Source organism: Phascolarctos cinereus, unplaced genomic scaffold (genome assembly GCF_003287225.1).
Source record: "Phascolarctos cinereus isolate Bilbo 61053 unplaced genomic scaffold, phaCin_HiC Scaffold_4;HRSCAF=312, whole genome shotgun sequence".
Lineage (NCBI taxonomy): Eukaryota > Metazoa > Chordata > Mammalia > Diprotodontia > Phascolarctidae > Phascolarctos > Phascolarctos cinereus.
The window spans coordinates 491,029,894-491,054,621 of NW_027555847.1; the positions used below are offsets into that span (position 1 = coordinate 491,029,894).

General features: G+C 37.5%; 1 protein-coding gene across 2 annotated transcripts in view; it reads left to right on the top strand.

Annotated features, from left to right (window-relative positions):
* Window positions 1-24,728, top strand: part of GAREM1 (GRB2 associated regulator of MAPK1 subtype 1) — a 211,104-nt gene that overhangs the window by 51,425 nt on the left and 134,951 nt on the right. Inside the window, exon 2 of one of the 2 annotated variants that reach the window (XM_020992562.2) lies at window positions 21,898-22,038. In XM_020992562.2, the coding sequence (XP_020848221.1) occupies window positions 21,898-22,038 (141 nt within the window). Of the gene's footprint in view, window positions 1-21,897; window positions 22,039-24,728 lie in introns of those variants that run through there. The other variant, XM_078153444.1, reaches the window with a different exon arrangement.

Here is a 24,728-nt window from a genome sequence, read left to right on the forward strand (position 1 = left end):
AACTCAACAGAAATGCCAACCCTACTGGAGCTGGGTAAAGAAACACCTGCTGAAATGGCCCCTAATACAAAGAAAACTTTAGCTGCAAGATTCCTTGTTGACTAAAGAAAGACTGGAAGTACTCCTTGGATGAGAGCTTTAGTGTCAGGTACTGGACTTTAAGAAAGGTGAAATCTCTTAGTACCTGTTGTTCTCTGCTGCCCTCTCTCTGGCTTAAGAGGGAAAATAAGAAAAGGGAAAAAGATTTTGTAGTTGCTTTACTACATAGGAAGAGATACTGAGCTGTAAGTGTACAAGTGCGTAATCATAGTGAGTGAAGAATTGGCTGGGTTTGTCTGCCTTGCCCAGAGAGTTAACCAGAGTTATTTTGTTATGGACTCTCTTTGTTAGGAGCTGATTGGTCAATGAAGCACCCTGCTTAATGAATAGGCTGTCTATATTGCCAGTCTGATGAGCTTTACAGTTCTCCTGATTAAAGGTAATTACTGTCCAAATTAAGAGAGAACACTTTCTCAGCATCCTTTTCAAAGTGATGTAAGCTGGGAGTTCTTGTAAATGCATCTTTGATTTCAGAATAGATAGTTTGCCTTTGGAGAGAGTGGTAAAGAATAGGAGGGGATCAGTTGGAAGAGATACATCTTTGTGTGATGTAGATGTTCTTGAATGGACCAATGATATAAAACACCTGCTGTCTAGAACTGAGTTACCTCCAAGCACATGGGTTTTCTTCCTTCATAGTGCTATCTTGTCAAGTTTCTATAAGTGTATGCCTACTTTCCCCCAGAGGTTAACTGAAGACATTGTTGGAAAATTGTTATGTGGATTATATGAATTTAGTGTTCCTGCATTTTCTTTAATATATAAATATCCCTGATGTTACTATTTCTTTTGCTTTATTGTTAAGTAAACGGTTGTGTTTAAGATCTAGGTGTTTGAAAATTGTGAGTAGCTGGACTTGTACAAATAAAAATGCTTGGATGGGGGATAAAGAGATGAATAAGGAGAGTATATGCCTCCTCAACAGGGTTACCTCTGGCCTTGAGAGAATTTAAAAGAAGTTGTGTTATAGTGATCTTTTGGGGATCTAGATTTTTCAGTATGAAGGCAATTTGGGTAAAAGGAGTCAACACACAGAAAGAGAATAGATGTCCACAGACCCCATATGAATGGTGTGAAATACTGTTGTGTAGCCCTTCCCCACCCTCCATCATTACATTCATCAAACTGGGGGGGGGGGAATGAAGGATACATACAAGCCATTACAGTAGTAGTCTTTTTAATTCATCGAGAGATCTGATATTACTATGACTAATGTTAACTACTTGAAGGCAGGAACTGTTTTATTTTGGCTTTCTATCCAGGACTTAGCATATAGGTACATAATCACTGTTTGAATTGAAATTACTAACTTCATTCACCTCTTTTAGCTATAAATGGTGGTTTGAGGATATGGAGACTAGTTTAAGTATAAGATAAAGAAAACAATTGGGCCATATACTTTGCTAGGATTATTTTTCCCTCCCTTCCAAATGAATTAAACTCTGAATGTCTTTGTTTTCTAGATGACAAAATGAGCATATTACCCATCCCCGTTAAATGGTGTGAAGGTAAACTTCATTTGTTTAATTTCTTTGGCCATTTTTTGGTAAATTTTTACTGTAACCTACTTGTAGGCAACCTACATAGGTTGCTTATGTGAATAACACCACTTTGACTAGAGGTTTCTTTTAGAAATAAGCTAGCTGTACAATTTTCAGTTTTAGGGGAAGGGGCAGTGATTTTTCCATTGTTTTTCAAGTTCAAACACATGATTAGAATTACCCCATGAATTATCCTTTGGGTAAAATTAAGACTCCTTATGTTTTTTAAGGCATTTTATAAGGTGTTTAACCTCTCAGCAAGCCTTGCTGATCTATATTTTTTAAAGCGTATAGAGTTGTTAACAGTATTTTGTATACCCCAGCATCCTCTTATGATGGAATTGTTTATGTGTTTTTGAAGCCTGATGGATCAAACTAGCACCTGCCTTTAGGGGATCCCACCCAGTAAAGAAAGCACCTTGAAGAGGTTGGTTGAGCTGTATTTGGTGTCTGCAGTTTTAAGAATTTTAGTCTACTCCTTTAAGTACAGTAATAGCTTCTGCTGTCTTGTATATATTTGTATATTGATATTATCAACATCATTAGCTACAAACTGTTGACGTATATTCAAGTTTTCCTTTTTTGTCACCTCCACTAGAGACTTCTGAAAGTTCTCTTATTTAGCATCCATAAAATTATTCTAAAGAAGTCTTATAAATCTTCTTTCTAACCCTCTTTCCTTCTCAGAGTTAAGCAGTTAAATTGCTTTGGGAGTATCTTCTGTAACAGTGAATTAAATAAATCATCTGAATAAAGTGAAGTTTGGTATTGCATTTTTGTTCAGTCTCTGTGTGCCCTGTATATAGCAAAATGCATTGCAGGTATAGGTGCTTCATAAATGCTCATTGAGTTGAAATCTCTTTCCCTTTAATACCTAGCATTTTTCATCCTCCTCTATTTTCAATAGCTGGTATTAGGAAGCTAACTAAACTTGGTTCTCAAATGAGATGTCAAGATATCCTTCAAGTATGATTGAATATCCTTGAAATAAAATGGGTTTTCCAGCCACGGGAGAAGCAATGTGATATGGTGGAAAGGGAACTGGCCTTAAAGGCAGAAAGATGTGGGTTCAAGTCACTGACAGGTACTGGCTGGGCAACCCTGAGCAAGTCATTTAACCTCTTAGTTCTCTAAGCAAGGCAAACTATAACTTGTAGAAAAAGTGACTACCTAAATTGATAGAAGGAGTTTCATCAACTGGAAATTCCTTATACCAGTGAAATTACAGTTTCAGTCTCTTTCTTGTTTTAACCAGAACATTTGAATAGGGTTGATGCCATCTGCTACTCCAAGTTAGTTGATGTAGAATGTGGAATATTTTATTCTGTTTGCAAATAGATGAATTTTAATGGATGGAATATTTCCCCACAAGACACAAATGTTGCATTGTCTTCATGGTCTGTGGTTCACAGGACCACTAATATAAATTAGCATACTCTTAATGATACTAGAATTTTTTTATGAATTGCCTGCTTCCTTTTTACCATTTAGCCTAAGAGTTCCAATTATTTAATACATTAAAGTGAGCTGTTTCACAACTAAAATTTTGGTTGTGTCTCAAAGGAACATAATACTTACATTTTTGTAACAAAAATCTCTTTACGGCCAAAAAAACAAAAACAAGTAGTTGGTATTCTTTTGAAAAGGAAGAGGATTTTGCTTTGTTTTTGTTCAATAATGATTTGAGAAGTAAAGATTTATAGCCCCACTACTTTTTTCTTTTTATGTCTTTCCCTGTTGTTTTATGCCTTACTGTTTACTTACATTTTCTCCCATTACTTTATTACCACTTAATGCCTTTTCTATATTAATCTCCATTTTCTGATTTACTTGTGGGATTTCACAGATTCTATTTAAGGTAGAATGGGGAGAGTAAAGAAAACCTTCCTTTCCAATTGACAATGGTTGTAGAGAGTTTTGCATCTCTCAGACAAAGTGAAGAGTCCTGCCACACAACAATGTTTGCGGACCCCACCAACACTCTTAAAGAATAGTGAAAGATATGGGGGCTTTTGGGTGGCTCGGGGGATAGAGCACTGGCCCTGAAGTCAGGAGGACCTGAGTTCAAATCCGACATCAGACCAAATACTTGACACCTACTAGCTGTGTGAGGCTGGACAAGTCATTTAACCCCAATTCCCTTTGAAAAAAAAAAGAATAGTGAAATATACTTTGTTCTTACAGTCCAGTTACAGGATAATTAAAAATTGGATAATTAATTAATGCTCAATTTTTAAAAACAGTGATAGCTCTTCTCCAGATCGGTTAATTTAAAGGTATTTACTGAGTTCTTGCTCTGTCCTTGCATTGTGGGAAAGAAGTAGAAGGGGCATTTGGCTAGTTGGTGAGACAGGGTATATTCATGAAACAATTATGGACTGTGATTCAAAGCAAAAATAGAGCCAGCAGCACTTGTGGCCAGAGATGGCTGCCTGCAAGGGAAGCAGACAGTCCAGCTCCCACATACCTATTCCAGCAAAACCTCGAAGTTTGCAACAGGCCAAATAATGATCAGCAAATCCAGTGAGGAACTTATACCCAGAACTCTGTAAAGGTCAGCCAGAAGCCTGAGGACAAGAAAGTAGGCCCTCAGCAAACCAACTGCTGCACCGGTGCAGCCCTCTGGCCAGAGCTGAGTGTAAACCTATAAATCCTTGTGTCCTTAGGCAGCAGTAGCAGAGGGCTCCCCTCAGAAAGCTGCAAAGTAAAAAAATCCTTGGAAGCCACACTGCAACACTCATATTGGGATAGTTCAGGACAAAGGGCTCCCAGGTCCCTAATACTCTGTCCTAAAATTCTACAGAGGGCTCTGCATGTAAGTGCTTTTGACCTCAGAGATCCAAAGGGGTCTGTACCTGGAAGGTAGGTGGAGGTAAGGGTGAACCAAAGCATGACCAAGCAGGATCGGCCACACTCAAAAATACAGCAGCCTCACCCTGGCATAAAGCCCCAATTCAGGAACTAAAGTTGGAGTGAAGAGTAAATTAAAGAAAACACTGACCAGCATAAAAATAATATAAATCTAGAGGCCTCCCCCCAAAAAGAAGGGAGAGAGTACATACCAACTGTAAGCAGAGACTCAAAGCAAAATAAGAATTTTCAACAAGGGCTCCATTAATACCTAGAACAGCTATTCCTAACCTTGGATCCAGGGTTGGGTATTTATTGTTTTACTTCTTTTGGGGGGGGGGAAATTGGGGTTAAGTGACTTGCCCAGGGTCACACAGCTAGTAAGTATCAGGTGTTTGGTCTGAGGCTGGATTTGAACTCAGGTACTACTGACTTCAGAGCCAGTGCTCTATCCACTGTGCCACCTAGCTGCCCCTCCCTTTTTTTTTTTTTTGGTTTAGGCAATAGGGTAAAGTGATTTGTCCAGGGTCACACACAGGGTGGGGTCTTTAGACAGATTTCAGGGAGTTTGCAAATTTGTTTGGGAAAAAATACATATTGATTTTTACTAACTTTGAAATGGTTTTCAAATATATTATTTTCCTCTATTTTTTATTTTGTTCTATTATTTCTAAGAATGTCAGAGTTAAAATTCAGTTACTGCATCAAAGAAAAGAAATACTGCAAACATACAAAAACTAGCAGTTTAAGTATCAAGGAACTTCAGTAAGGATCACACAAGATCTGGCAGCTTCTACTACAAACAATAGGAAAATTTGAATACACTATTCCAAAAGACAAAAGATATAGGCTTGCAATTAAAGATAACTTAGTCTGAAAAGTTGAGTCTAATCCTAATGGGGGGAAAACTGGATCTTTAATAGAAGAGGACTTTCAGACATTTGGTTCTATTCTAAAAGTTTAAAGAGGACAAAGAGAAAGAAACATAAAAAAGGAGGGGGAAGGAGGTGAAATCTAGTATTATAATGGGAAAAGAGGAGTATATAAGTGTGAAAAGAGATGTATATAAATGTGGAAAAGAGGTTGGGGGGAGTAGATATCAAATAAATTTCACTCTTTTCAAAAATGGTCAAAAGTAATGGGGTTGAAGACATATGTAGTTGGTATAGAAACACATAAAACTTAACAGGGAAACGAGTAGAGATAGGGGACAGGAAAGAGTTAAGAAGGAAGATGATACCAGAGAGGGAATAATCACAAACAAAATCATTAACTTAGTGATACTGAAGAGAAAATTGAAAAGGGGTAAAAAGGGAAAAACAAAAAGCTAGAGTCTAAAGTCATTGATGGCTTCTCAGACTACTGAGGAACAACAGAACAATTTGTGGCATTAATATAATGGAATATTGTTGATTCCTTAGAATTGACAAAACAAAAATCTGAGAGATTCCTGATTGGTTTGAACTGATGCAGAATGAAGTGAGCAGAACCAGGAGAATAATCTGTACAAGGACAGCAGCATTGTTAAAAAAAAAAAAAAAGCTCCTGTCAAACACATAAGAACTCTCATCACTGTAATGACTTCTCCAGGAGACATATGATGAAGCATGACACCCACCTCCTGACAGAGAGGTGATCTATACAAAAATGCAGAAAAAGACATCCTTTTTTGGTCATGAATACTTTGTGGGTCCATTTTGCTAGATTGTTTATTTGTAAATGATTACACCCCCCCCCCCTTCATTTCCCCCAGCTAGAATTTTAGGGGAGGTTGACAATAATGTTTTCCTCTGTTGAAACATTTTTAAGTGTACAGAAGAGGACAAATTTAGAAGGAAGCAGAGCAAGCAGAAGCAAGACAGTTTTGCTAGTGTGTAGAATTTCTACTTTTGAAAAAAGCAAGTGGTATAGAGTGGGAATTCGCATTTTGTAGAGAATCCTTTTTTTGGTGTTCTGATGTGTTTGGAAATACTCCTTTTTTGTTGTTGTTAAGTTCAGAATAAAAATTGAAAAAAATTAATAGAGCATCATCTGATGCCATGGAAAAGAGCACTGCATTTATTAGTCAGTAGGCCCTGGGTTCAAACTCTTACTCTGCCACTTTTTTTGTGACCTTAGAGGTGATCACTTTACATCTCTGTATCTTCTTTTGCACATTATAAAATGAGGGTGTTGGACTGGCCTAAGCTCTGTTTCAGCTCAAGCAGAAATGAAGTGCTTCTTCAGCATTTATTTTATCCTGTCTTTTTACCTCTGGTCCTAGCCAGTGAGGAAAATAGAAATGAAATGTGAATGATTTAACAGCAGATGTTTTGCTGTTTCAGGTTATTTTCTAAGAATAAAGACATTTTGGTGGAGGAATAAAACCATAAACTCCATTTAATAGGACTGATAAAAGCTTGTGGATTCTGCTTTTAGTCCTTAAACTATTTCCGTTTCATTTTCTTGAAGATTTTTTATTTTATTTTATTTTTTATTTTTGGAAGCAGAGAAGTCATATGTCTTCCCTGATCTTATGACTTATGGAGAGTTTCTGGGTCTTGCCTCCTCAGCCCATATCCTTTAGCTCTCATTCTCAAAGTCAAGAACAGGTATTGGGAATGACTTACTCTGCCATTCCTAAAGAGTCAGTATGTGCATTGGTTAACTTGGGTCACTATAATGTTTCCATTGTATAGTTGGCTTTATATCCCAGTGTTCTGGCATTGGGCCCACCTTGGTGTGAGACCTTCAGGGGACAATAATTAACATCCTTGGTACCACTTCTGACTTCTTTCCCCACTCATAAAGATTACTGTGCTTTTCTTTTGAATATGAGGTAGTTGATAGTAGCAGTCTAGAGTCAATGTGTCCAGTCAGGAGTTTAATAAATAACTTGGAGTTAAGGATTATAAAATATGTGAATTTATCTGACTATAGTCAACAATTAACTCTTGAAAGGGATTGGATGCTAGTAAGTAGTTTAATTAGATGTGGTATATAATTGCTTTATCTTAAAGGTAGAGTTTTGAATATTATTTTATGTCAACAGTTTTTTTTCTTTTAGTTGAGTGAAAGTTTGATGTACAAGAGCTTTATACTTATAGAACAGACAAAAGCATTAGAGAAAGAATAGCTCAGGAATTTAGTATACAGCTACATAATAAACTTTAATTTTAATTTTCATTGAACTACTTGATATGGAAGGGAACTTAGATTTTTTTTAAGTGAACAGAAAGTATAGAAATAAGCTTAACAGTTAATAAGCATTTAAACACCCACTATGTGTTAGGCATTGTGTCAGGTACTGAGATTAAAAAGGATCAAAAAGGAACATTGCCTGCCTCCAAAAAGAGGAGACAACATATACATATATTGAGGCAGCTAGGTGTCACAGTGGATAGAACACCAGAGCCGGAGTCAGGAAGACCTGAGTTGAAATGTGGCCTCAGATACTTCCTAGCTGTCATGTTGGGCAAGTCACATAACTGTGTTTGCCTCAGTTTCTTCATCTTTAAAATAAGCTGGAGGAGGAAATAGCAAATCACTTCAGTATGTTTGCCAAGAAAACCACAAATGGGGTCATGAAGAATCAGATACGACTGAAACAACTGAACAACAATAAGCCAAAAATCTCAGCTTGCAGGATTTTTAGAAGATGCGAAAATAAATCTTGGTGGAATTGCAGATTTATAGATTATTTTTGGATAGCAGTTTTTCAGTAAAAGTATGAAAAAAATTGTATCCTTTGATTCAGTATTTCCATTGTTGGGAATATATCCTGAAAATATGATAAAAAAAATCAATTCCTCTAACAGCATTATTTATAATTAGAAAAAAACTGGAAGCAATCTAAATGTTTGCAGTAGGGGAATGGATAAATTTGTGGCGCATTAATGTAATGGAATACTATAATCCAATTAGGGTAGACTAGTGAGGAGTAGGGAAAGACCTTTATGAAATGGCACAAAGCAAAAAAACAAAACCAAAACAGAATCTGAATAAAGTACACCAGCAGTAAACCCATAAAAAAGGAAAAGTGAATGTAGTGAATGGGCAAATGGCAGATTCAATTCACCAAGAATTTGTTCAGCAGTTGTAGGAGGAGTCATAGCTGAAATATATGAGCTGAAATTCATTGAAATGTTAATGGTTGCAAAATGAGTTTAATTGGTTCTTTATGTTTACTCCTACTAAGGATAGTAGTTTTTGTTTTTTAAGGTTAAAGGTATGCTTGCATTTTCACATTTTAGGTTCACATTTTATAATTTTGGCATTTCACTCCAGGGAGCCAGGCTCAGCCGACAGTTTCAGAAACTGAAAATTTTAATTAAGAGACTTAAAACTCCAGTTGTAATTAGGAACTGATCCAGCTATCTTTGGTTGAGTAACTCTGATAAGGTTCTCTTATTCCTGCATTTCACTGACCTAACTCCTGTTGAGGGTAAATTTTAAGAAAAAACTGCTAGGATTAGCCATAGCAATAGCCAGATCCATTATAGGCAACAGTCACTGCTTTTCCTAGATGGTTGGCTGTTCACCGATATTAATAATCTGTCAGAGATGAAGTATAAAGGGTAAGACAAGAGTTGAGAAAACAGTTGCCCCCATTAAAAATTAAACATTTTACAGAAGGAAAATATATGTAATTTTGCTAAGTGTTAAAGCTGTCTATTTGGGTACAATTGAATGAATGTGTGACTGTAGATCAGTCATAATTTTCCAAATATTATGCCTGATATGTATAGCAAGTATATTGGAAGAAGCCTAGCCTGATAGAAAGCACACTTGAGTGTGTTTGAATTTGAGTTCTAGCTTTGCCACTTACTAATTCTATGTACATTGGTGCAACTCTGACACTGTAATTCTGCCTAAGAAATTCAAAGACTGATCGTGTATGTGTGTGTATATATATATATGTATATTTATGCACATACTTATTGTTTATAGAACCCTGTGTAAAAGGTAAAGAGAGGGAGGGAAGCTATTCCAGATCTATGGGGAAAATGTGAACAAAGTCACAGTCAGAAGAACATAGTGAATGAAGGGAGAGATGCAGAGAATAGTCCAATTTGGCTATAGCATAGAATGCATAGAAATGGATAATGTGAGATAAAGCTGGAAAGGTGAGTAGTGGATAGCCTTGCATGCTAGGTAGCAGATTTCCAGTTTTGCTTGTTATGCAATAGGAAAGTCACTAAAGCTTTTTTCATATTCTGGTTGGAAATAAAAATTGGTCCTAGGATGGCAAGAATGCAAATGGAGAGAAATGTGTTCTAAGGGTAGGATAAAAAAGGTCTTTGATAACCAATTTGACTTGTCCCTCTCATTCACTTCTAATATCCGAAGATAACCCTGAGGTTACAAATGAGGAAGCCTGGGTGAAAGGTATTGCCACAGAAAGATAAGGGCTTCATAGAGGAGCAGGAGTTTAAGTTGGGCCTCAACAAAAGGAAAGAACTTAGAAAAGTCAAAAGCAGAGAGGAATATAAACAAACCCTCATTTTAGACATGACTAGAACTCCCCCCCCCCACTTTTAATGCACTAGCATGCATTAAATTGGTGAGTCAGAACTCACAGCTGAATGTAGAAATTGAGGTAAACATATCTGACGAGTCTTTCTATCTTTTTTGATGTGCATCAACATTATCTTAGGTTCTTTATTAGGATGTGAGAATGATGTATTGAGCTTGCTCTGATTTGAGGCTCCTTCTTTAATTCACTGTAGATTGCCCTAAAAAGCTTTATTCTCATCTTCCTGTACTCTTTTCAGGAGGCACTTATTTGTCATTTGGTTTGTTATCTTCTTCATTCGATTGATTATCAGTATTGTGCTTCCATCTTTTTCTTCCCCCGCCCCACCAGTCCTATATAATCTTTAGTTCAACTTCCAGAATACTTTTATCAGCTCAACCAAAGACCAAAAACATATTCTTCTCTCTTTAAAAAAAAAATCTTACACTTAAATCCCTGCTAACCAGGTAATTTCACTTCCTTCTCAAGAGCTTATGCTTCTCCCCCCCTCCCCCATGTCCACTAATGTTAAAGTCATTAGTGGTGCTTTAATCGTTTCCTGAAACTCTTTGTCCTGGCTACTTTAACGCCTTCCCTCTAATTAGTTGACTCAGAATGCTGTTGTCAAAATCATTTTCCTTTCTTATTATTCCCTTTTCAGAATCCCTTCTTGGCTTTCCATTGCACATCAGATTTAAAGGCTGTGATCCCTTCTGTGCTTTTAGAAGTTTACAATCTCATCTCATTTTCTTCTCTGTTCTTCTCCCTGTTTTTAGCTCCTGACTATGTAATTTTAAATCCATTGTGAAATCTTACTGTGATTCCCACTCCTACTTTTGCAGGGGAGCCTTGTTTCTTGAAGGCTGCTGGGCCAAGCTTAGGCCTAAAACCCTGGAAAGTTGTCATGATAATGGTAGCGTTCTTTATCTTTTGTCCCAACACCAGCCTAGCTAAGTTTGGAGAAGTTCTTCACTAGATTAGCTGCAGGGCAAGGTTTAAGATTTTCCTGTCTTGATACTGATTCCTGGTAGCTTTTGGCTTTGTTAAGTTGGCTTCCAGGTCATGTAGGGATATGAACGTGGGATTAGTACTCACCCACTGGATCTGGTGGAAATCCCAAGGAGAGAAGAACAGTATCACCATACCTTGCCCTGCTGATCATACATGTTTCCACATGGAAATAAGTGTGTCTGGGTGTCGCTTTTGGGGCTAACTGCTAGTATATGTCCTTTTTATGTTTAGAAGAAGGAAACTCCCTTTGTTAACTGTTAACTGTTGAGTGACCTGTGAGTGCCTCATTTTGTCTCAGTATCAAACCTGGGACGAATAGGTCCCTAATAAGATAATAAAATTTTGGGCTCCATCAAATTCTTTGAAATCACCCACAAAGTGGTAAAGGAGTTGTGATGGGTCAAAGTGAAGAGAAAACCCACACCATGACTGAGGTAAAGAATTCAATATATCCCTAAAGTTTTACTCAAATCCCTTGTTGTGAATTGGAAAGAACCTTGAGATCATTACAACTATACCATTAGAGTGAAAGTCCTGAAAGTATCTCCATTATGTCACTTCTCTTTTTAGGTATTGAACTAAGAATTATAATAGACAATAATAATTTTAATAGCCAGCATTTATATAATGCTTTAAGGTTTATAGAAAGCAATATTATATCATTTGCTTTTCATAACCCTAGGAGGTAGGTGCTACTATTATTCTCATTTTACAGATAAGGAAACTTAGGCAAATAGAGGTTAAATGACTATCCCAGGGTGACACAGCTAATAAGTGTTTTTGAGTCAAGATTTGAACTTGAACTACCTGACTTGGGGCAGCTAGGTGGTTCAGTGGATAGAGTGCCAAGCCTGGAGTCAGGAAGACTCATCTTCCTGACTTCAGATCTGGCCTCAGACACTTACTAGCTGTGTGACCCTGGGCAAGTCACCTAACCCTATTTGCCTCAGTTTCCTCATCTGTAAATTGAGCTGGAGAAAGAAATGGCAAACACTCCAGAATCCTTGTGAAGAAAACCCCAAATGAGGTGGAAGAGAGTTGGATACACTGAAAGATGATTGAATGATGATGTTACTATCCTCATTTTATTTAGTCTAGAGATGCATCTTTTGTGTAGAGAAATGTTGAAAATTCTCGTTAGACTTGAGGGACTATGGTTGCAGAGTATTGCTTGGATTGCCCAATGAGATTACTTTGTCCATCTGGTTTGCCTAACTGTTTTTTACAAGGGAGGACTTGGAGTTGAGGCCAGGAATATAGTGGGAAATGACTGTGGCATAAACAAAGACATCAATAAAATATTTTTTAAGTAGAAGCAGAGTATTAATATTCTTGAAGAATCACGTGTAGACCTTGAAAAGTTACCCTCTGCAATATATTCTTTTTTTCTTTTTCTTTGCTTTTTGGTGAGGCAATTGTGGTTAAGTGACTTCCCCGGGGTCACACAGCTAGTAAGTGTCAAATATCTGAGGCCAGATTTGAACCCAGGCCCTCCTGACTCCGAGGCTGTAGCTTTATCCACTGTACCACCTCGCTGCCCCGCTCCAGCTTATTCTTAAGCCACAGATGGGGCCATAGAACAAATCTGAGAGCTCTTCCCCGTTTGCGGTTTTGGTTTTTGAATCTTAAGTTACACAGACCTTCCTAAATGTCTGGAATACAAAAATGACTCACCAAAGCACGCTTGATCTTTATTTTGGTATCTAGGGATTAGTGTTTTTGAAGAGTTTAAGAATAGGCCTGATATGTGCTCTGTTTTAGGAGCCAGATTAACTTAATAATTGGTCCACAGCAAAGATATGAGCAAGTGAGACAGTGCTTCTTCATCAGCCATCTGCTTGATTTGCACAGGTTGGTTTGCTCATGAGAGCCTGATATTGCTTTAGTGGTTAGTGGAACCTGATGAAGATTCCATTTTTAATGGAAATTCACCTTTGTATACCTTTCCAGGGTCCCATTTATTGTATGAAATAAGAAATAGTTGTCCTGTGACCATTTTCCTTGTTTTTAACTTTAAAGGGAAAGATCAGGGACATTTCTATAACCAGTCATTCATGCTCCTTGCTAATGGAGCTTGGATCCATTTTGAAACAGTGGCAGAAATCATGAAAAATTCATTTATGTTGAATTTTGAATTGCATTATGTGACTTCTTCTGCAGAAGATTTAATTTGTGATTACTGTGCACTATGGTTAGGCTATTAAAGGGAATTTTTTACTCTGTGTGTACATGCCTGCCATGTAATGGCAGTATAATATAGTTGAAAGAGTGATAGATTTGGAGTCAGTGGACCTGGGTTCGACATTTGCCATTTACTACTTGTATGGCCTTGGGCAAGACACTTAGTAGTAATTATTATTAAAATATTAGTATCTGACATTGTATGCTAAAGTTTTCTTCTCTTTTTGAAAGTTTTATAGATGTGTTTTAGTTTTACATTGCAAACATTTGCAGCTCTAGCCCTCTCCATGAAAAGTATCTTGTAACAAAATTAAACAGTTAGTAAATTTAGTGTTACAGTGACCTCATCTGAGAAAGTTCATGCACCATTCCACATCTGCAGCATACCCTCACCTCCGAATTAAAAAAAAAAGGCATCTATTTTTTTCCTTTCCATCCTCTACTTTATTGAAAAAGAAAAGGAAAACAAATCCCTTATGACAAGTATGCATAGTTATGTGAAACAAATTCCCTCTGTGGTTGGATATGTGTGTGTGTGTGTGTGTGTGTGTGTGTGTGTGTGTGTGTGTGGTCCTCCCAATACTGAATTCAGTATCAGTACTATGTCACCTGTCAGTTTCCTCGTCTATAAAATTATGACTTTGGACTGCATGACCTCTGAAGACCTGTGCAACTCTGAAGCCATGACATTGGAATTCTAATGGCAAAGGATGAGTGCTAGATAAAGGAGACGGGCATCCTAAAATTATTACTAGATGGGAGAAAATCTAGGCTGCAGTTAACATTTTGTTATATCGTTTTGTTTAGTTGATTGTATTCATGTGAGACTTTGCACATATTGTATAAACTCCTCCACCCTTCCTAACATACATACATACACACAGGCATGTGCACAGACTTACTGAAAGAAAACTCACAACATAAAATGGTCCGAATTTAACAAAGCTGCTCTATTGGAATAGCTTATTTGCATCTCAGAAATGTTTTCCACTTTCCAATAATATTTACAGAACAGCTTCCTTTATCATAGTCTTCCATGGTAGTCTAGTGAAGTCTATGGACCCCTTTTCGGAATAATGTATTAAAGCACATTAAAATAAAATACATAAGGTGACAAAGGAAATAAATTATATTAAAATAGATACATCAAAATACTTTAAAAGGTCATAAACCCCCGGGTAAGAAACCTTGATTTAAAGTATAATTAAATTTCTTAAAATAATGATATTGAAATATTTCTTGCAAATTACATCTTGGTGTTTACCATTGAGACTGTCACTGTCTCCTGAGGACATCAGCTATAAAAGATGAGTTTGTGAGCTCCTCTGGCAGGCATTGGTTACTTTCCTTCTTTATCAAGGTTTATTGGAGGTTATTTGGCATCTTCTTAGTGAAGGTATTTATAGCTTCAGATAGAAGAAACTTTTGACATTAAGCTTTTGTTTTCTTTAAATAATTTCTGTTAAATAATCCTTCACATACTTGGTCTTTAGAGCATATTGTGAAACAAAATTAATTTTTGGTACAATGGTTTTTAAAGTATTTCTGTTATTTACATAAATGAGTGATTGTTCATAGAAATGAATATCTGTTTTTACCTTTGGAAGAAGTAAAGCTCAAGATTTTAAAAGAAGACATTTTATTCAGGAATCTTAGAGTGGGCCATTGCATCTTGTTTCTTGGAGTGGGCTTAGAGATCTCTTAACAGTCGTAAAACTTCTTTAGATAATTGAGCATCTGTTTGCCTTTTCTCCCTTCCTCATTGAAAAGTGAATGAAACTGTTAATGTTTTAAATTTTTTGCTGCTATTTTAAAAATCCATGATGGTTGTTGTCCTTCATTCTTGAAGAGGACCAAAATGACATCACTATGTTAGAGTCAAGTTTCAGTGTGTCTGACTGTGGCTGATCAGACCAATATAAGCTTGGAAGGCTTGGTTCTCTAAATTTGTGCATCCTGCATTTCCTTTGAGCTGTTTCAATTCTGATTTGCTCATAGAGCACAGCACCTTTTCTGATGAGGGTATGCCAATCTGAGTGGTCCAGTGCCAGTATCTCCTATGTCACACAATCAATTCCAGAGTTCTTAAGAGAGACCTTAAGAGTATCTTTGTATCACTTGTGGCCATTATGTGAATGCTTGCCCTGTGTAAGTTCTCCATGAAATAGTCTTTTAGGCAAACATAATTTGGGCATTCAGACAACATGGCCAGCCCATTGGAGTTGTGCTCTTTGCAGTAGAGTTTAAATACTTTGCAGTTTGGTTTGAGAAAGGACCTCAGTGTCTGGTATCACCTGGCAGATGATCTTTAGACAATTAAGACAATTCAAATGGAAACAATTCAATTTCCTGGCATGGCGCTGGTAGTCTAGGTTTCACAGGCATACAACGAGGTCAGCACAATGACATTTCTTTTATAGACCTTCAGTTTGAGAGTCATTCTGATTCCTCTTGTCTCCCACACTTTCCTTCAAAGCCTCCAAAACACTAAGCTAGCTCTAGCAATGCATGTGTCAACCTCAATATCAATGTATCCATCCCTGGAAAGTATACTGTCAAGGTAAATTAACTTATCTGCATTATTCAAAACTTTTACATTTGCTGTAACTGATGGTTCCACATAGGGATGGTGTGTAGTGCTGGCTAATGGAGCACCTGTATTTTCTTGGTGTTTATTGTTAGGTCAAAATTAGCATAAGCAGCAGAGAATTGATCTATACTTTGTTGCATCTCAGCTTCAGAGGCTGCATTGAGTGCACAATCATCTCAAACAGAAAATCATGTACCAGCACCCGCTCCACTTTGGTCTTGGCTTGTAGCCTTTTCAAGATGAAGAATTTACCATCAGTGCAATAGCTCACCTTGACACCACGTTCATCCTCATTGAAAGCACTTGACAACATGACTGAAAACATCATGCTAAAAAAAAGCATGGGAGCAAGCACACATCTTTGTTTCACTCCATTGGTAACTGGGAAAGCATGGGAGCATTGTCCATTATCCAGAACTTGGGCAAGGATACTGTCATGAAATTGATGTACAATGCTGATGAACTTATCCAGGAACCAAATTTTGACATAATTTTCCATAAGCCCTGATGACTGACAGTATCAAAGGCCTTGGTCAGATCTACAAACATTGTGTACAGACCTCTGTTCTGCTCTTGGCATTTCTCTTGGAGTTGTTCGGCAGCAAACACTATATTGACCATTCCTCAGCCCTTTCAGAAGCCACAATGGCTCTCAGGTAGACGATCATCTTCCAGGTGAAGGATCAGTCTATTAAGGAGGAATCTGTCAAAAATCTTGCCAGCAATGACTAAGAGAGAGACTCCCCCTCTCCCACCCTCCTGGGATTGTCACAGGACAATTTATTTCCTTTATCTCTATAGTGATGGGCAATGGAGGCATCCTTGAATTCCTGGGGGGAATAACCTTCTCTTGCCATATAACCTGGAAAATTTCAGCCAGCTTTTGTACGAGCAATGCACACTGTGCCTTGTAAATCTCAGCTGTAATAGAATTAGCACCAGGTGCTATGCCACAGGAGAGGAGCCCAGTGGCATTCAAAACCTTTTCTTTAGTCAGAAATTTGTCTAGAGAGGGATTGACTTCAACCTGAGGTAAATGATCAGTAGCTCCAGCATTGATTGGTGATGGTCTGTTGAGAACACTATGGAAGTGTTCAGCCCATCTCTCTAGGATCATTTTCTTATCACTATCAATGTGGCTCCGTCAGTAGTGACTAGCTGAGATGCACCATAGGATGTTCGGCCCTCATATAGTCTTCAAGGCCTCATAAAAGTGCTTTGGATTGTTACTATCAGCATAAAACTGAATTTCATCTGCCTTCTTACAGAGCCAAGAATCCTTTATCTCACTAAGCATTACTGGTACTACTTTTGATAAGAGTTACATGCTGCCTTCTTAGAGATGATTGAATTGGCCTGATGGTAAACTTGGGGAGTTTTTGTTTTTCATTTGGCAGCGTTTGAATTTCTCCACTGTTTTCATCAAACCAGTCTTGATGTTTTTGCGTGTTCTGAACTAGGTAAACAAATGCAGTGCTGTACCCCAAATCTCTGAAAGCTGCCCCCTCGTTTTCTGCTCTACTGTTGCCAGCTGTGTGTTGGTTCAATTTAACCTCCAAGTTAGCAAGAAACTGTTCCTACTTGGAGAAGTACTCTAATCTGTTGACATTAAGCTTTCTGATAGTCATTTTGCTTTGTGGCCACCGATTTTGTTGAATGCAAATATTTAGTTTAGAGAGGATAATTCTATGATCAGTCCATCATTCTGCTCCACGCATTGCCTCCATCGCTCTCACATCCTCTGTCTCCTCTCCTTATAATCACATAGTCTATTAAATGCTAATGTTTGCCACTAAGGTGCGTCCACAAACTTTTACTGTGTTTAGGTAAATGGAAGACAGCGTTGGTGATGAGAAGGTCATGAGATGCACAAGTCTTCAGTAGTAAGTGATGTATTGCTGTTTCCAACTCCATTTCTCCCAAGGACTCCCTGTCATGTCTGGTAGTCTGAATCTACGCTAGCATTAAAGTCACCCAGAATTATAAGCTTGTCGTTTTTCAGCACATTGATGATAAGGTCTCCAGGTCTTCATAAATTTTTTCTTAGACCTCATCAAGGTTATTTATCATAGTGGGAACATAGGCATTGATGATGGTGGCATGGCATTTTCTTGCAAGTGGCAATTGTATTGTCATGAGCCTGTCATTCACCTCTACTGGTAAGCATACAAGCTTGTTGACTAGATTATTTTGATTGCAGAACCTACATCTTCATGGCCATTGGAGCAAATTTTTCTCACCTGCCCATTGCACTGGGGGAGATCTTCACATACTTGGAGTAGACACCTCTTAACTCACTGACGGGTTTGACAGGGTCCTCTGTTACCATCAGCTAAATGGGCTAAAAATGGTTTATCAGGGTGTGGCTGCTGCACCTACTACAGCTTCTTGGAGCCACAGGTGAGAGTTAGGTGGATCATATATACACCAAAGGTGGAAAGCAGCTTTGAAAACGGGATGTAGGGTGTGTTTAGGGAACACTGGTGTGAGGGCTGATGAGCCCTTTTTAAGGCTGATTTTTAAGAAAATTCACGAACTCTGTTGTAGAATATGTATCTGGCTTGGGGAAAAAAATAAGATTTTTTTTTTACTTTCTTGGCTATTTCTGCATGGGTAAATTAATTGATAATGATTTCCACTATTTTGAATGTTAGAAAAGAGGGAAATTATACTTCATATTGGAGTGTGTGTGTGTGTGTGTGTGTGTGTGTGTGTGTGTGTGTGTGTGTTTGAATAAATATCAACTTCTCATTCAGTCACTTTTTGGTTGTGCTAGACTCGACTCCATTTCGGGGTTTTCTTGGCAAAGGTACTGTAGTGGTTTGCCATTTCCTTCTCCAGCTCATTTTACAGATGAGGAAACTGAGATAAACAGGGTTAAGTGACTTGTCTAGGGTCACACAGCTAGTAAGTGTCTGAAGCTGGATTTGAATTCAGATCTTCTTGACTCCAGTACTTGACTAGTACTCTAGTTGTTGAGCCCAGACCACTTCACAGGATCACAAACCTAGATCTACAAAGGACCTAACAGGTCATCTAGTTAAACCCCCTCATTTTACAGATGAAGAAACTAAGGCCCAGAGAAATTAAAGAAGTTACCCAAGTTCATGCAGTTAATAAGTTTTAGAAGTAGAATTTGAACCCACATCCTCAGACTCTAGATATATTGATCTTTTCCACAGTGAAAAAAAAAGATAAGTGTGAAAAAGTTCAGTTTAAAACCTTTGTAAAGAAAGTTGATAATTGCTGTGTAAGATAATTTGTCTTTTCTACATTTTTTTTAATATTTAGATATAAACATTAATGGAGTAGATTATTTCAGAATATTTTTAAACAGCAGGAACTGTGTTCTTGACTCTTTATTCAAAACATTTTCGACCTTTGGTTCAAAAAAGCTGCTGGCATTTAGTAAAAGTTGTTAATAACAATTAATAATAGCTCATAACATTATATGGTGCCTTAAGGTTTACAAAGCTCTTTATGTGCATTATCTAATTATAGTGGAGAAGACAATGCAGTGCAAAGTAACTTCATAGTTAATTCAATTCAACAAATAATTAGTAAGTGCCTAATACGGGCTGTGCTAGGCTCTCAGAACCCGGAGAAAAATATGAAGGAATTCCTACCTTCCAGAAACATAAATTCTACTACTGGGATACAACATATGCACCGCTAAATAAATTCAAGTTTATCTAAATTTATTTAACTATTGAACTCAAAATTAATTTGATGAGGGAGAGAGAACTGACTCCAGGCATTTTTTCTGGCTGTCCACTATGCCTGCAACACTCTCCCTTCTGTGCTGTTACTAGTGACCTTCCAGGCTTCCTTAAAGTCTCACCTAAAATCTCACCTTCTACAGGAAGCTTTCCCCTACCCCTCTTAATTCCAGTGCTTTCTCTCTTGTAATTATTTCCTATTTATTCTGTCTGTAGTTTGCTTTGTGTATATTTGTTTGCATGTTGTGTCCGCCATGAGATTGTAAGCTCCTTGAGGGCAGGGACTGTTTTTTTACCTTTTTTTGTCTCCTCAGAGCTTAGCACAGTGCTGGCACATCTATTGTTTTTGTTCAGTTGTTCAGTTGTGTCCTATTCTTTGTGACTCCCTGGACCACTTTCCATGAGGTTTTCTTGGCAACGATCCTGGAGTAGTTTTCCATTTCCTTCTGTAGTGGATCACCTTTTGTCAGAACTCTCCACTATGACCTACCTGTCCTGGGTAACCCAGCATGGCATATTGCTCATGGTTCATTGATATGCACAAGCCCATCCCTCCACAACAAGGCAGTTGTCCAGGAGGGGCCGAGCATACAGTAGGTGCTCAATAAATGTCTATTTAATCAGATTGGATACAGCAAAGGTTTAATGGAGGAAAATGGTACCTGAGCTGAGCCTTGAAGGAATCTAGGGATTCTAAGAGGCAGAGGTGAGAAGGGCATCTCTCTTACCAGGCATAGGGGAGATAGCGTGTAGAATAACAAAGAAGAAAAAGCTGCCCTACCTCCTGATAGAGAGGTGATAGACTCGGAGCATAGGTTGAGACATTTACATGCATATATACTCACACACATATGTACATGTGTATATGTGTGTGTGTGTGTGTGTGTGTGTGTATGGAAAGAGAGATAGAAAGTGTGCGAATGAAGGAATTTGTTTTGCCTATATGTGTTTATAATAGGATTTTATTTTTCTCACTTTCTCAGGAGGGAGAAAAGGCAGGTTTTCATTCACTGAAAAAAAAATTTAAAAACAGAATGGCAGAAGGGCAGGAAATGGAATTAGGAGTTTGGGAAATAAGTCAGTTTGAGTGGAATCTAGAGTACATGAGGTGGAATAGTATGAAGAGTCTGGAAAGATTTAGTGGGAGACAGATTGTAGAGAACATAAATGTTGTACAGAGGAATGAAAAGTTTCTCCTTCCAAGAGAGTAAAAGAGAACCACTGCCAGTTTTTTGACTAGGGGAGTGATGTAATTGTATCTGCTTTTGGCAGCTTTTTAGGGGATGGATTGGAGAACAGGGAGACTAGAAACCATTTCTGAGGTCATTATGCTGGTGTAGGTGCAAGGTGAGGTGAACCTAACCAGAGAAAAATAGAAGGATTCATGAAATGTTGGGGGGTTAGTAGGATGGAAGTACTTATGATTCCAAGGTTAGGAAACCAGGTGACTGGAAAGATGGTGGTATTTTCAACAGAAATAGGGAAGGTTGGTTTGGAGGAGAATGTCAAGATTTCTATTGAACATATTGAGATATAAAGTGAAATAAATGGAGTAATTGGAGGGGGTAGTGTTAGGGTATCATCATAGATGTTCAAATCCTAGCCCTGTTTCTTTTTAGCTATGTGTTGTTTGTGGGCAAGTCATTTTATAAGCTCAGTTTCTCCATCTGTAAAAACAGGAAGTATTAGACAATAGATGATCTCTAAATTTTCTCTTTAAATCCTATGAATCTTGGTTGGACCCAGTTGGAATAAATAAAAATATTTTCATATATATTTATTATTTCAAGAATATAGACTATATATGTGTGTGTGTATATATATATATATATATATATATATGTATGGGTGTATATGTACACCCACACATATATGAAAATATACCTTTTGGTCAGGTAAGAATAACATGAAGAGGAGACAGGCATTCTTTTCAAGGAATAAATGGTTAATTGTAATTAGAATTAATATGGAAATAAGCACTGTGCCAGATCAGTGGTGTTAAAACTCCAGTAGAAATGGGGCATCCAAACTTTACATAAAAGCAGTGTCATGTTGACATAGAAAACCACATATTAACATTACCTCTGTTTTATTTTATTTTATTTTTTATTTTGTTAAATATTTGCCAGTGACATTTCAGTCTGGTTTGGGCAACACTCGGGAGTTTAATACCTCTATTCCAAAGTAAGGTGTGTTTTTAAGCAGACCAAATATACAATTAACAAATACACAAAAATTTGCAAAGCTGATTTTTTCTCCATAACACCAAGGGGATAACATATCAGACCTGCTCAAGTTTCAAATGATCAAAAGCTGAATTAAACTAAGTTCTAGTTAGTGAGAGTTTACTATAAAATGTAAACCTGAATGAACGTTAGTTCTGTTCATCTGACATAAAACACTCTTTTCCAGGAGAATCTGTGGAAGGTCTTCGAGAGAATGACTGCCTTCTGATTCATTCCTGCCGGCAGTGGACAACCATCACTGCTCATAGCCTAGAGGAAGGTCATTATGTCATCGGGCCAAAGATAGAAATCCCGGTACATTACGCAGGTATGACGCTTTCTTTTTCTATGAAAATAATTAGAGGCGAGGAATGAGTACTTAATTTTTTTCTTCCACAGTGAGAGAAGGGAGGAGGATCTGTGAGAACCCTTCCTTTGAGATGCCTTTTGACATTGGAGAATTACAATCAACACTTTTGATAGAGTTAGGGTTTTTTTTTTATTCCAAGGCCCCAACCCCCAAGTGAGGCATGTATGTAGCTAATTTGAGAGTTTATCATGTATTGTAAATGAAAATGTTGAAAGCATAGTCAATTTTCTTGGTTTCTGTGGTCTTGAAAATAATACAGGAAGCAGTTCATTTTGATGGAAAGATCATTCTGCTGGTAGTCAGGGGACCCGGTTCTGGTCTTAGTTCTTCCCCTAGCTCTTTCACTTTGAGCAAGTCACTGAATCTCTACTCTCTGTGCTAAAGGAAGGAAACAAAGAAACAAATATCTATTAAGTGCCTACTTACGTACCAGGCAAGGCATTCAGCACCTTACAATTATTATCTCATTTGAACGTCTCCACAAGTTTAGGAGATAAGTGCTGTATACGCGTTTTACAGTTAAAGAAACTGAGGCAGAAAGAGGTTAAGAGACTTTCCCAGGGTCACAAGGCTAGTAAGTGTCTAAAGTTGAATTTGAACTCAGGTCTTCCTAACTCTAGGCCCAGTACTCTATCCAGTGTGCCCAGTAGCTTCTGGGAGTTGAACTTTATGAACTCTGAGTTCTCATCTACATCTAATTCTTAGATTCTAATATTTAGTTAGTAAAAACTGCCCTCATAATTAACTATTGCTTCTGGTTTTAGATTTTTCTGTTTCTACAGTTTTCAGTTGTTTTTCGGTCATTTCTGACTCTTTGTGACTCCATTTGGGGTTTTCTTGGCGAAAGTATTGGAGCAGTTTGGCATTTTCCTCTTTAATTTATTTTACAGATGAGGAAACTCAGGCAGACAAGGTTAAGTGACTTGCCCAGGGTCACATGGTTAGTAAATGTCTGAGGCCAAATTTGAACTCAGGAAGAGGAGTCTTCCTGATTCCAAGCCCAATGCTCTATCACTGTCTATTTCTACATTAAAATCCATCAAATAAGCATTTTGGTTTAGTGGAAAGAAAACTGAATTTGGAGTTGATAACTCTTATCTCTCCCTTTGGATACTTTTTAAAAACAACTATAAAATATTTAATTTAAAAACACTGACATGGGAACATATGAAATAACTATTATAAGCTATCATAACTGCTCATGGTGAGTTATTTAGCTGCCAAGCTTTTTTTTTGAAAATTGTACTTGTATATTTATCTGTGGGCAGGTAGATGGCACAGTGGATAAAGTGCCAGGCCTGGAGTCAGGAAGACCTGAGTTCAGATCCAGCTTAGATGCTTCATAGTTGTGTGGCCCAGGGCAAGTCACTTAACCTTGTTTGCCTCTGTTTCCTCATCTGTAAAAACTGAAAAAGGAAATGGCAAAACCACTGCAGTATCTTTGCCAAGAAAACCCCAAATGAGGTCACGAGGAGTTGGACATCACTGAAATGACCGAACCAAACAATATCATCCTCTGATGTATAGTCAGACTTTATACCCTCAGTTGCTAAACACTTGGATCAAGTCATAACCAATTTTGTTGCAAAACAGTCTGTACACATTTATGTAAATTCTAGAATCTTATAATTTTAGTTATCCAATAAATCACAATGATACAGAAACATGCATCATGAGAAACAAGAAATATACCTCATCCATTCTTCATGATAGCAGCTCGTCATGCTAAAGTAACAGTGCTCACCCACATCGTTGAGGTCTGTGAACAGTTACTTTTCTCCTTCATTCTGAGTGAAGTTGAAATGCCTAAGTACAAATGTAACATCTTATAAACAATGGCTTATAAAAAATGTCACAAATTAAAATCAATTCACATAACACAACAAAATTACCTTCACTCAAGCCCCTTCTCTACATTTCTTGCTCACCAATTAGATGTCTTTGGACATGATTGTGACTCTTCTGGCATGATGACACATGGTGCTTTCTACTGGCCATCCTGTTTTACGGAACAATAGTACAATCATACTCCTGTTGTACACAATGATCCAACCACTTTGTGCTCCTCCCACTGGACTCTGTGTCCTAGGACATCTCTGAGAAATCCTAGCTAAGAGGGATGTTCTGGCAGTCATAATACTTGCTTTAGTCTCATCTCACTTCAAATTTTTTGTAGCATTTTATTCAGGAAATTTGGATTTGGAGTTAAAAGACCTCGTTCAAACCTCAATTTTGCCATTTGTCCCCCTCACTTAATATCTCTGAGACTTCGTTACCTCTTCTGTAAGAATAGGGGACTTGGATTAGTTGGGGTCTCTTCTTGTTCTAAATTTGTGATTCTCTGATCTTCTGAAACTTGTTCTTAGATATGTCAGTATGGTCACAGCCCTGTCTACCCCCGAACTATCTCACTTAGGCAAAATCTGAATGTTGGTTGTGCTTACACTCTTAGTAATAACATACTCATAAAAATGACAAAGATTTAAAAAGCAATAAAATTATAATTACTTTTTATTTGGAGGTCAACAAAGGTTTAAAAAAACCCTTTTGTATTCAGCGTTTTACTGTAGTAATTTTCTGCCCGTACTTAGATATTTTCCTTTCAAAGATTTCATTTTAGAATAATGTGAAATAAGACTGGAGTGGTA